Source organism: Mytilus edulis, chromosome 2, assembly GCF_963676685.1.
Source record: "Mytilus edulis chromosome 2, xbMytEdul2.2, whole genome shotgun sequence".
NCBI lineage: Eukaryota > Metazoa > Mollusca > Bivalvia > Mytilida > Mytilidae > Mytilus > Mytilus edulis.
Window position 1 is genome coordinate 89,876,073 of NC_092345.1, and position 14,493 is coordinate 89,890,565.

The following is a 14,493-nucleotide window of genomic DNA, read 5'->3' on the forward strand; positions in this document are numbered from 1 at the left end:
CAAAAGAATGATAAACAGCTGTCATATTCTTGACTTGGTACATACAATACATGTAGTATACTGTACTCTGCGTGGTGTAAATGTATCAAAGTAATACTTTTTAAAGATTAACAATGAACAGAATGATGGCTGGAAAACGACAAAACAATCTATGTCAAATAACCGCTACGTATTGCATCAAAACTCTCGGCACTCTGCACATAGGGAAAGTTACCGTTAAAAATGCCACACAAAACCCGCTGCATTGGCTTATATGTGTGAACGTTATTCGATAACGTCAGGAACGATAACTCATGGCGTAACGTCATTCGGTATCGTGTTACCTTAAGTGGTTGTCTCAATGCTATAGTAATTGTCAGTGGGTTTTTTTGTGCTCATTAATACAGTTATCAGTTAACATGGTTTATATCTTTTCTGTTTTTCAGAATTGAGTTTTGATTTAGATGTTTATCCATGTAAGATTGAAGTTTGGGAAACTTATAATCCTGGATCAGTAGTGAGAATCTTAGCTTGTGATACAGCTTCAGGGACTGATGTAGATGATGGCAGAGTTAGGTAACATACTATTGGAATTATATAGTGTACATGGTCCAATCAGGGACTTTCTATAGAATTAACTATCCCTGTACCAATACATTTCTCATAAACCTTCAATACACTCTAAATGAACCTGCAATGATTTTTTTCTAGAATTAAATGATTGCTATTATAAAAGTAACATATAAGATGGTCTTGATTCATTGGATTTTCAGAATAATCATGATAATGGGTAAAAAGATAAACAGCTGTAAAAAAGAGCAAAAAAAGAAAATAATAGAAAATAATGAACTGCTATTTTGTTCTGTATTGAAATAAAAAAAAATATTTCTAACAAAAATTGCACCATTTGAATGCTTGGTTATACTTCTTTATGTTGCTCTTACTTGACCAAGTTCCAGGATTTCAGACCAAAGAGTAGGTTACAAGTCCTAAAACGTAAATTCTTGAGTCAAACGTCAGTAATATGAAAAAAGTCTGTAGTCTGCCAGAATGGACAGGAAACTGGTTTATTTTGACAGGGTCCAGTTTTCTTTTAATTGGCTGTTATTTTAAATGTATAAATTCAAATTATAAGCCAATTTTGGATGTTGACTCCAATTTCACAGTTAACAAGACCAAATGACACAGAAATTAACAACTATAGCATACAAAAATGCCTTCAAAGATGAGAAAAGACCCAGAAGGATCAAATGTAAAACAATTTAAACAAGAAAACTAATAACCTAATGTATGTACAAAATAATGAATGGGAAAAAAATATGTAGCACAGCAACAAATGACAACCACTGAATTACAGTTTTTGTTTTAGATGGCAAGTGTTGTGGGAAGGCCAACCAGAGAAATGTCCTGATAAATCCAGAATATTTTCTCCAACATTGAGAGAACCATTGTTTAAAACAAGGTGAGTTTATAGATCATATGTGTCCTATAAATTACTTGTACTTTCTACGAGTCTCAAGTTGATATACTTTTTTTTTAGACAGACTGTATTTATACTGAATGTCAGTAGAAACCTACATGTATTTTCATTCAATGAAAATTCTAATTTATAGATCTTTGAAAGTTCATTAATAAAGAATCAATGCTTTGTTATTGTACCCATTAGCAGTTACCTCATAGAAATAAGTTTAGGTGTATATGACCTTGATAACGTCCTTTATTATATATATTTTATATTTCAGCTTGATAAGGTTAGAATTGTGTTCTACACTGTGTCATTACTACACAGAATTAGATTGTGTCTGTATGTATGGTACATTAAATCCATGTTCTGACATGCAGGCCATTCTTAAACAAGCTCCATCATTTGAGGTGAAAGATTGTAGTGATGCTGATGAAATTGTATCACAGACACTGAAGTATATCAATACACTATCTGTGTCATCTCATCAGGAAAGTCTGGATGAAAACAAGGATCCTGGACATTTGCCAAGAGAGACTACTGATGTAAAACAAGAGCAAGTTACTCCAACAGAAGTTACAAACGATGAGACTTTTTTTGAAGAAGATCCTGAAATGGGAAATGGATACTTTGATGATTTACCAGTGAGTTAAATGGGTTAACATTTTGGGTGTTTACTAATTTTAGTTTAAAATCATTTAACATATATTGCACATAAACTTAAATTTGAAGAACTTTTCAATACTCCAAGCAATACAAATTACAGTCAAATTTGTTATAAACTACTACTTACCGGTAATCATAAAAATCTTACAGTTACATTTGCATATCAACATTTGATCTTTTGTTATTTTGATATTTTTAGAATTGAAACTGGAAAACTATTTTCTTTATATAGATATAGGAAGATGTGGTGTGAGTGCCAATGAGACAACTCTCCATCGAAATAACAATTAATAAAAGTAAACATTAAAGTTCAATGTACGGCCTTCAACACGGAGCCTTGGCTCACACCATAGAACAAGCTATAAAGGGCCCCAAAATTACTTATGTAAAACCATTCAAACGGGAAAACCAACGGTCTAATCTATATAAAAAAAAGACCTGAGGTTGTAACATTAAATGAGGATCACAGTTACGGAATAGGGAATAATAGGGAATGCAGTAAAGAACTCTTACAAAAACTATTATGAAAGGCCCGACGTAAAGACTTAAATATAACAAAACTGACATATTTAACAAACACAGGGCAAAAACCGAGGTCCATTTGTGAATGATTTTATTCAAAGAGACATCGGAAATTATAAGAGTTTTACTGCTATGATAAGTCAAGTATTTTTAATGTTGACAGGATGAAGTTATACAGCTAATACTTAGCTATTTAGATGTACCAGCTTTGTGTGTCACCAGCAGAGCTTGTATGTACGTATCATTTTAACCCTAGACGTTATAATTACCAGAAGTTTAGTATTCAATTAGGGGTAGGGAAACAGTCATATGTGCCAGTCATGACAGAATACTGACCATGAATTTTTGAAACAGATATTCAGAACTTGGACATTCATAATTATGGATCTTCAGAATTTGAAGATCAGTTACTTCATTATTTAGCTACAGTACTAGCTATCATTTCATAACTAGCCACATACCATGAATATACCTGACAGGTAATTAGACTTAGTATCCTGCAATTCACATATCCCTCACATTGAAATGTTTAACTGGTTTCACTCAAGACTTTATCACTCTTCACTGCTTGTCCACCAGAGCTTACATGTGTTTTAAACATCAGCCAAGCAGTTAAGAACAAAGAATACTTTCCTCAAGGTTTTCAAATTACAGGCAAGTTGTAAATTAATTAAGAAATAATTCATGGAAGTCATAGATTTGTTGTAAATTTACAACTGGCGTGGGCCATGTGTAAATTTACAACAAATCAATGGCTTCAATGAATTATTTCGATTTTAATAGGACAAATACGGTCATTTAAAAAAACAGAAGTGAGGGTGGGTATGTTGTGTGTGTGGCTGTTCTTTTTCACTCCCTGTTGGATAAAGCTAAAACATTTTAATAAATCTGTAGCTTACATGAATTATTTCGTAAAAAAACACAAGTAAAAATGTGATTAGTTCTTTTTATTCTCAAACCCAACATTTGCCATTTTGAATTTACATGTTTTTCCTGTAATCTATCGTCAAATTCAAAGTTGACATTTCGTAACTAAGGAGCTGCCATGTTAACTTGCTGAAATCAGTAAATATGCAAATAATGCAATAGAATAGAAAATAAAACAACACATACCTCAAAAATCCATTTTAATGTAATATTATACGAATTTAGATGGTTCAAGTAACGAAAAAACTTCAGCTTTAGATTTTCATTTGTATGATGTCATATTTTGAATTGACTTCACCCTCTTGCTGCCAGTTGTTTTTCAGAGTTGCATTTCATATGCCTGCAAATACAACTGCTGCATGTTTGTGACTTGACATGCCAAACAATGACGTCATTCCTTATATGACATCACATGGACATATGTGTCCCTCCGTCACAGTCAGTGTGGACACATGTGTCCCTCCAGCTGCAAGAGGTTTAAATGCACCAAAAGCATTAAATGACTCGCAGAATTTTATTTTATTTTTATTTTGTAGATTTCTCCAAGTTCTTGTGCATTAATTCTTTTTGTTCATGTTGTTATACACCCGAATAAGAATAAAAGTTCTGTAGTCTTTTTTTTCAATTGAAATTTATAAAACAATAATTTTTATACGACCGCAAAAATTGAAAATTTTTTGGTCATATATTGGTATCACGTTGGCGTCAGCATCGTCATCGTCCGAATACTTTTGGTTTTCGCACTGTAACTTTAGTTTAAGTAAATAAAAATCTATGAAATTTAAACACAAGGTTTATGACCACAAAAGGAAGTTTGGGATTGATTTTGGGAGTTTTGGTCCTAACAGTTTAGGAATTAGGGGCTAAAAAGGGCCCAAATAAGCATTTTCTTGGTTTTCGCATTATAACTTTAGTTTAAGTTAAAAGAAATCTATGAAATGTTAACACAAGGTTTATGACTACAAGAGGAAGGTTGGGATTGATTTTGGGAGTTTTGGTTCCAACAGTTAAGGAATTAAAGGGCCCAAATAAGCATTATTCTTGGTTTTCGCACACTAACTTTAGTATAAGTAAACAGAAATTAATGAAATTTAAACACAAGGTATATGACCACAAAAGGAAATTTGGGATTGATTTGGGAATTGAGGTCCCAACAGTTTAGGAATTAGGGACCAAAAAGGGGTCCAAATAAGCATTTTTCTTGGTTTTTGCACCATAACTTTAAGATAAGTAAATAGAAATCTATGAAATTTAAACACAAGGTTTTGACCATAAAAGGAAGGTTGGGATTGATTTTGGGAGTTTTGGTCCCAACAGTTTAGGAATAAGAGGCCCAAAGAGTCCAAAATTAATCTTTGTTTGATTTCATCAAAAATTGAATAATTGGGGTTCTTTGATTTGACGAATCTAACTGTGTATGTAGATTCTTATTTTTTGTTCCCGTTTTCAAATTGGTCTACATTAAGGTCCAAAGGGTCCAAAATTAAACTTAGTTTGATTTTAACAAAAATTGAATCCTTGGGGTTCTTTGATATGCTGAATCTAAAAATGTACTTAGATTTTTGATTATTGGCCCAGTTTTCAAGTTGGTCCAAAATTAAACTTTGTTTGATTTCATTAAAAATTGAATAATTGGGTTCTTTGATATGCCAAATCTAACTGTGTATGTAGATTCTGAATTTTTGGTCCAGTTTTCAAATTGGTCTACATTAAGGTCCAAAGGGTCCAAAATTAAACTAAGTTTGATTTTAACAAAAATCGAATTCTTTGGCTTCTTTGATATGCTGAATCTAAACATGTACTTAGATTTTTGATCATGGGCCCAGTTTTCAAGTTGGTCCAAATCAGGATCCAAAATTATTATATTAAGTATTGTGCAATAGCAAGAAATTTTCAATTGCACAGTATTCAGCAATAGCAAGAAATCTTCAATTGCACAGTATTGTGCAAAAGCAAGAAATTTTCAATTGCACAGTATTGCACAATAGCAAGAAATCTTCAATTGCACAGTAATGTGGAATAGCAAGTATTTTCAATTGCACAGTATTGCGCAATAGCAAGAAATATCTAATTGCACAATATTGTGCAATAGCAAGAAATTTTCAATTGGAGTTATCTTTCTTTGTCCAGAATAGTAGTTGAATCGACTTAAATCATTGTATTATACTATATACAATGTATATTCACTTTTACTACCAACTGATAAATTAAAACAATCTTTACCATTCAGTGATAAAAAGCACTTTTTTTACATTTTGATATTTTATGATATATTTAAATGAGTAGTTATTGTTGCAAACTCCATTAGAAATTTGAATTGAGATCAGTTTTGGGAAAGGGGCATGTGAAAAAAAAAATTGGGTGGGGGTGTTCAATTTTTCTCATTTCAGATTTTATAAATAAAAAGAAAATTTCTTCAAACATTTTTTTGAGAGGATTAATATTCAACAGCATAGTGAATTGCTCAAAGGCAAAAAAAATTTTTTAAGTTCATTAGACCACATTCATTCTGTGTCAGAAACCTATGCTGTGTCAACTATTTAATCACAATCCAAATTTAGAGCAGAATCCAGCTTGAATGTTGTGTCCATACTTGCCCAAACTGTTCAGGGTTCAACCTCTGCGGTCGTATATAGCTGCACCCTGCGGAGCATCTGGTTTATCACTAAAATGAGATGTCTATAAGTTTGTTATACTGTTCAATATTTTCTGTAATTTTGGTTATGATTTTATATACCGGTATTATGTTATAATCATTTACAACAGAGGTGGCTGAAACTATTTGTATAAAGCTTTTTGTAACAAAGGGTAGAAGACCGGGATGCTTTATAACTTGTTTACAGATGCCTTATGCTAAGAAGTGTCTGACTGTCATATCCCCATTGTCCTTGACCTCATTTTCATGATTCAGTGAATGTATAATGATTTTGTCATATGTATTTCTCATTCGTTATGAATAATAAGATTTTGAAATTTAAAGTGTGCTTGTTTGCCTAACAGTGTTCATCTGACCCTGACATCATGGTGAATAATACAATGTTTAGTTTTCATGGTAAGGTCTGTTTCTCAGGTACTACATATAATAGGTCAACTATTTTGGTGTAGGGAATAATGCATCAATCTGATAGGGTTGATCTGACTAAAAATTGACCTCATTTCCATGGATCATTGGTGATATTGATTTATATAATACTTGTAGTGCACATATGAAAAAATTATTCTATGAAACATAGGTTCAAGTATATGACCAGTAAATTAAGCGAGATATTTTAGCATGTACACTCTTGTGTTGATTAGAAGTAATATATCCTTTTTGTCGAGCCTGCAACTTTTGTTGCAGAAAGCTCGACATAGGGATAGTGATCCGGCGGCAGCGGCTACGGCGGCTACGGCGGCGGTGTTAGCTAACTTCTTAAAAGCTTTATATTTTAGAAGGTGGAAGACCTGGATGCTTCATACTTTGTATATAGATGCCTCATGTTACGAAGTTTCCGTCAGTCACATGTCCAATGTCCTTGACCTCATTTTCATGGTTCAGTGACCACTTGAAAAAAAAGTTCAAATTTTTTGTAATGTTGAATTCTCTCTTATTATAAGTAATAAGATAACTATATTTCATATGTGCGTACCTTGCAAGGTCCTCATGTCTGTCAGACAGTTTTCACTTGACCTCAACCTCATTTCATGGATCAGTGAACAAGGTTAAGTTTTGGTGGTCAAGTCCATATCTCAGATACTATAAGCAATAGGGCTAGTATATTCGGTGTATGGAAGGACTGTAAGGTGTACATGTCCAACTGGCAGGTGTCATCTGACCTTGACCTCATTTTCATGGTTCAGTGGTTATAGTTAAATTTTTGTGTTTTGGTCTGTTTTTCTCATACTATATGCAATAGGTCTACTATATTTGTTGTATGGAATGATTGTAAGGTGTACATGTCTAGCGGGCAGATGTCATGTGACATTGACCTCATTTTCATGGTTCAGTGGTCAATGTTAAGTTTTTGAGTTTTGGTCTTTTTATCTAATACTCTATGCTATAGGTCAACTATATTTGGTGTATGGAAATATTTTATGATCTTTATGTCAGTCGCGCAGGTTTTATTTGACTGTGACCTCATTTTCACCTTTCATTGCACAGTGTTAAGTTTTTGTGTTTTGGTCTATTTTTCTTAAACTATTACCGGTAGTTTGTGTATAATATGTAGAGACAACAACATCTGGGTTACCGCAAGGTGATAGTTTTATTGAGTCGACATGTTTCGCCGCTAATGCGGCATCATCAGGACAATATTACAGAGTTTACATGTTCATAAAGTGTATATAATGCGGTTGTATTAATTGTGACGTAAAAGAATAAAAGTGAAAGTGAAAAAGTAAAATAGTGTTCATAATGTAGCAAGAATAAAAGTTAAAAATAGAAATAAAAACAAATGTTTATCTTGACTGGTATGTACCGTAGTCACTGTGATTGAGGTTCATATATAAATAGAAAGTGAAAGTGAAATTAAAATAAGAATCTAGTATAGTTAAAAGTGAAAGTTAGTCAATAAAGTTATTACCGATGTGGTTAGCTGCTATTTTTGCACGTCTGTGTAGAGGTCCTCATAGTGGTTTATAAAATGTCAGTTCATTTCCAAATAGGACAACACCCCATTGGCCATCCCGTACCAATTCAACTGGCTTCGCTCTGAGGGAGGTACTGCTTCCATTGAGGTAGTAAAGGGTGAAGTGTATGATTGCCGCAATTTTGGGAATTGTAAATCTTGGTAGATATGTTCATAAAAATTAACTTTGATAATAAAATGTCCGTGGATAAGGCTTTTCTTTGTAAATTAGGTTTGTGGTTTATGTGGTTCATCCTGGTTCTGGTTCCTTCCCTTTTTCTTTAAGTAAAATGCCTGGTATTCCGAATTACTTTGACTTTGTGTACTTAGGTATGCTGCGGATGAATTTAATGTTCAATTTCCGTAAGGTTCTAAAGTGGGCTAAGTTTTTCTCTTGGATGGTTATCGTAGTAGGAGCGGGTGCGGTTGCGGGTGCGGTTGTATTATCTTCCATATCTTCGTCGCGGGTTTTTCTTTTCTTCGAGGTATGGGCTGTTTCTTCAGTGAGGTTGGTGGTAGAATGGAACTGGTCGGTAGACATGAGGCTGACGGTTGTAACTACAACGCAGGACGGCTAAGGTGGATCGTGTGCGGATGCAGGGGTTCACAGAAAAATAAATAATTTGTGACCAGTGAACCAACACCTTCTAACGGAAAAGCTGGTAGAGTAACCAAGATGGATACCGAAGTATGCTGCAGTTGTCTTAAAACCTCATGGAAATATAGTAGTAATAGGTCAATATATAAATAACACATAGCTGAGAGGGTGATAGAGCAGATTGGTACCCCGAGAAAACATTGTCAACCGCGGCGAAGCCAAGGTTGACAATGCTTTTTCAAGGGGTACCAATCTGCTCTATCACCCTCTCAGCTATGTGTTATTTAATTTATTATACTGAACGTCCTACCATTTTTGTCTTTTACAGATTAATTTTATTTCAAAAGGATTTTCTATGACGTCACGTACATAACAACGTTACGAGTGTTAGAAATAAACAACAAGATGGTTTATTTTTTTTCATTTTGACAGTTAAATAATAAAATTTGATCCAGAACGTAAAACTTAAGCATTGACTTTGTATTCATCTACTTGATGTAAATTCAATCCATTGTCCTTTAAATTGTCGATTTTTGATTGGTTTAGACGAGAGGGTAACATTCAAAAAAATTGTCACCCTCTCAGCTATGTGATAGAGTAAAATGACACCCTCGTATTAGCCAATCAAAATATGGCATTTTAACGTGAAGTATAATAACTATATATGTTGTATAGAGGCATTGTTAGCTGTACATGTCTGCCTGGCATGGTTCATCTGACCTTGACCTCATTTTCAAGGTTCATTGGTCCTTGTTTAGTTATCTTGGTTAATGTTAAGTTTATGTGACAGTTGTTATAATGCTTAACTTTAGACTATCAACATAATATCAATGATTAGTATAGAAGGCGAGACATTTCAGCGTGTGCACTCTTGTTTTAATTTTAGGCTAATGAAGAAACATTGTTATGATACATTACAGTATACAGAGTTAAATTTACAGCCACACTGGCCACAGGTAGGTTTTTTTCATAACATATCAGTCCAGACAAAATATTGTACTATGGCTGTTTACTGGATATACCTAGACTAGATCATATACAAGTAATTAATTGCAAAAAGTCAAAATTTACAAAATTTTCATCCAAAAAACATATTGCATCTTACCCTTCGGTTGATACAAATGGTTTTCTGTAAGTGGTGCTGCGTAATTTTATATTTTTGTCTCATTTGCCTGGTTGCATATTAAGTATAGAAATCTTCATTTAGAATACAAGTAATTATGCTTCTCACATTTATATATGCTTATCTATACTATTAAACGAGAAGACCTCATTTTGTGTGTTGCTTTTCTTCCTCCCACAAAAATTAATCATCACGCCTCTGTGTCCTATAGGTAACATGCATAATCGCATTTGTCATCCATTTTTATGACTATTCAGTGGGGGTTATTTTCGGAGAAAAACGAAAATAAAGGGTCCGGATATTGATTCCATCATCAGACCGACTTTTTAATCAGACATGACTACAGGTTTTAACATTGAGAACCAATCGTAGGATAGATAACAAAAGTGATAAATTAATAAACCAATCAGAGCGTTGTCTATATCGCAGTTTTTAGATCGTAAGAACCACTACCATTATACCTCGGTTTTAACTTGCACATAATTTTTCATAAGTACTCGGACCGGGACAGGATAACTATTTTCGCGTTTATCTGCATGTAAACTATGATTAATATACTACTACATGTATAATATATAGAGACTCTTTATATAATATAGCAGTGATCGCCATGGAGAAGAAACTTAGAATTAGTAGTTAATAGATTATAACGCTGAAATAATGGAATATAACAGAAAACAAAATAATAACGGACTTTGAATAACCACAAAACATAGATCAAGTTTGAATATTGGTGGCGTCAATTTTACCTGATTTTTTTAATCCATTCTCTAACTTAAGTTTGCCTCAACAATATGTTATGAAACTAAAAAACAATGCTCATTACCACAAAACACAGATCTGGCTTGAATTTCGATGGCATCACTTTTACCGTTCTAGAGTTATACCCCTTTACAAATGGAAAAAATGCTGAATTTTTTTTATTTCCATTCTCTAACTTAAGTTTGTTTCAACTAAATGTTATGAAACATAATTATACACAATGCTTATTATCACAAAACTCAGATCAGACACAAATTTAGGTAGCCTCACTTGTACAGTTCTTGAGTTATGTCCCTGTATAAGATTATATGCCAGCAGGGGAATCACTTATTTATAAAATATTTGTGAATTTACAGATTAATAACCATACTCTGCAATGTTTAAAAAGCAGATGTCATCACTTACAGCAGTTAAACCTGTCATGGTGTGGGGGAAACAGAGGAATCATGCAGAGTATGACATTTGGAAAGTAAGTATAATTTACATAGGTAAAGTTCATGTAGAGAATGACCTTTGGAAAGTAGGTATAATTCACATAAATATTCAAATATTCCACCACTGTGGAAAAGATGATAGTTGCATCTTACTGATTTCATTTGACCAGTGAATTGACCACTGTATATAAGAGTTAATGGCTTTTGAAATCAAATTTTGCATCAGGTAAGACATTTAAGTGTTTATTTTTTGATGTCATATTGTGCAGATTAATGAGCAGTGCTCTAAAAGATACCAAATATAGATATTGGTGGAACGTATTGTATATATATAAAGAAGTAAAAAATACAAATTTCTAATCTTGAGCCAAATAGGATGCACATTTTGGTATAATTTTTAAGAAATGATAATTACAATTATTGAAATTTGATTAATTTCAGCTTTATGAAAGAATGTGGCAGTGAGTTAAACACTCTGTACTTGGCTAACTGTAAATTTGTTGACTCAGAAGTGTTGAGGTTGTTATCAGAATATTGCCCAAAATTAGCAGGTAACAGTGATTTTTCTCACATTTTTATTACAAAAGTTGTCAGTTTTACATATGCAATAACCACAAATTTGCCTAGTCATATTTATGCCTTATTATTAATGATGTCATAAGGTTTCCTCAACAATAATGGAGGAAGAAGATGCTCATTTTGATAAGGAAGACTAAAAACAACAGCAGAATATATTTAAGAAATAAAATATTATCTTCACGACTTACCAGAAGGAATAATAGAATTCTTATAAACTTTTTTAAGCATTTGTATCATATATGAAAAAAAAAGACCTGGTATTATCCCTCTACCCATGTGAGTCCTTGACTAGTGCCTTGGGCTAATATGGGAGTCTTGTTTAAATGTAAATTTTTAGATATTTTATATTGGAAAGTAGAATACTTCTGTTACATAAATATGGGCTGTTTTTGACAATACAATGCACATGTATTGGATACTAGCATCATAAAGTCATGCTAAATTACTGAAATCTTAGAAATTTTAGCATTTTGGTTAATTTTAAGACGGTTTCCGTCTGATATGAAAGTGGCCGCATTTGTGTTCATTCTTAATATTTAAATGTTAGTTGTATTTGATAATAATACATAACATATATAAAGATTGAGAATGAACACGGATGTCAGACTAAATCAGTTCAAATCTTTCACATAAACTAATTGAATCGACTGAAGTAGACACGTAAGTGTTTAAAAAATGTTCAAAATTTTTCAGATGAACCTAAATTTTGAGGCCAAATTGACCCTTACCAACCATATAAAAAAAATGAAATGGCCTTATTTTATAGCCTCATTTATGGGCATTAGTTTTCTGGTCTGTGCGTCAGTCTGCCGTCTGTTCATCTGTCCATTCACTTGTTCGTATGTATGTCCCGCTTCAGGTTAAAGTTTTTGGTCGAGGCAGTTTTTGATGAAATGTGAGTCAAATCAACTAGAGACTTAGTACACAAGTTCCTTATGATATGATCTTTGTAATTTCAATGCCAAATTAGAGTGTTGGGGCATCATTGTACTAGGACACATTCTAGTTAATCAAATGTTATATGCATTTAATATACCATTAAGCAACCTGGAAAACAGTTAAGTTAAATTTATTAGTCCAATAATAATTTTGTTTTACTTTCAGATTTAGATCTACAGAGCTGTATGGGATTAGATGGTATTGGATTAATTCATTTAACAAAATTAAAAGGATTAAAGAGACTTAACCTGTACAGAACACATGTGGATATACATAGTCTTATAGCTATAATTAGGTTAGTATGTATAAAATTGAGAATGGAAACAGGAAACAAAAAGCAGAAACCAGTCCAAGGCCACCAATGGGTCTTCTATACAGCAAGAAATTCACACTGGCTTCAGCTGGCCTCTAAAAAAAATCTTCACTAGTTTTGAGAAAATGGAAATCACACTTAAAGGGAAACTTCGCAAAAAAATTAAAAATTGATATTATGTCCATTCTATATAGAAATGCTCAAATTTATAGATATTAAAGTTTTATTCCGTTAGATAAGAGATCACTATCGATTTTAAATTTAGAGTATCAATTCTCTGCATTCCGCCATTTTGTCGTCTTCCCCGATTAAAAGTCCCGATATGTCTATAAACCACAAAGAACAAAAACTACAGTAACCAATGTAGTCGTAATTGCGTGTCAATATCTTGTCAATCGTACGATTGTTTTATCTGACAATTTAACTTGATACGGAAAATGTTCTTATTTTTTTTTTTTAAATGAACATGGTCTGTTGTTTTTAAACTGTTAATATTGGAATTAGGTAAAAAGTCAAAGTTGAAATCATATATCTAAGTGTTCCGTGAAAATTGTTTTCGAAAATCTAATTTGTTCATAATTCTTTAAAGTAATAAACTGTTTTCAAATAAATTTTGATCTTCCCTCTTCTGATCACCAGCATGGCTAAAGGTATTACTTCCAAAGGTATTGTGAGGGGTGTGAGGTGACACGTCCAGGTATTCCAGCGATTTCCCGTCGGGCTTGCAAGTTCACGCATCGTTTCACTTCTGCAGGTATTGATCAATGTACACGGCTGATAACATTTAACTTTCCATTTTGAACTATCAGATGTATAATATACAACTCTGTCTTACTTGTCATTACCAAACTCATACGCTTGTTTATAAATAACATTTCTGGGACCTTATTCACGAAGGTTCCGTAAATATTTCAGTTGCGGAAAGCTTACGGATGGTTTACGGAAGAAATCCGCATCTTATTCGCAACGTTTACGCCGTATTCACAAAACATCCGTAAAGATACCGTAGTTTACGGAAAGTTTGCGCAGTACTTATGACGTCTAAACCTAATTAAATTAAGTTTAATCAACATGTCTCATATAACTTGTATTTGATTATCATAGTCTACGCTGTTGTTTTCATTGGTCTTTTTCTAAGAAATAAAATGTTCTTCATATTGAGCCTCGATTTCAGTCATCTTTCTTTTTTCTATGTTGACTTGAAACATCACTTCGAAAGTCATTAGCTTAATTACTTCTTTTTCAAATAAATAATAATATGTTTGTTGAGAGTTAAGTATACATGTATCCAACAATATAATATACATGTATAAACATATAACCATTTTAAAAGAGTCATGTGTCTTCTGTACATTTCGTTTTCCAAAATACTCCTCATGTCGATTTAAGACGTGTAAGTCAATGAACAATATGGGTTGATGGATGACGGTTGTGTGTCTAGCGGCAAATTGATAAGTTTATTCCGAACGATAACATATTAATGTTAAATGATTATATACCCTGCTTTGTACTAAACCGACAATCCCAGCAGATTTTTTTTTAATTCACAAGGTAATAAGTCTTCTGGACACATAAAATTTAC

At 32.9% G+C, this 14,493-nt stretch overlaps 1 protein-coding gene across 1 annotated transcript in view; it reads left to right on the forward strand.

Annotated features, from left to right (window-relative positions):
• Positions 1-14,493, forward strand: part of LOC139513359 (F-box/LRR-repeat protein 4-like) — a 42,304-nt gene that overhangs the window by 6,901 nt on the left and 20,910 nt on the right. The window contains exons 3-10 of the mRNA XM_071301766.1: positions 426-555; positions 1,349-1,441; positions 1,722-2,085; positions 2,793-2,863; positions 9,648-9,717; positions 11,003-11,115; positions 11,522-11,631; positions 12,764-12,893. Of these exons, the coding sequence (XP_071157867.1) occupies positions 426-555; positions 1,349-1,441; positions 1,722-2,085; positions 2,793-2,863; positions 9,648-9,717; positions 11,003-11,115; positions 11,522-11,631; positions 12,764-12,893 (1,081 nt within the window). The remainder of the gene's footprint in view (positions 1-425; positions 556-1,348; positions 1,442-1,721; positions 2,086-2,792; positions 2,864-9,647; positions 9,718-11,002; positions 11,116-11,521; positions 11,632-12,763; positions 12,894-14,493) is intronic.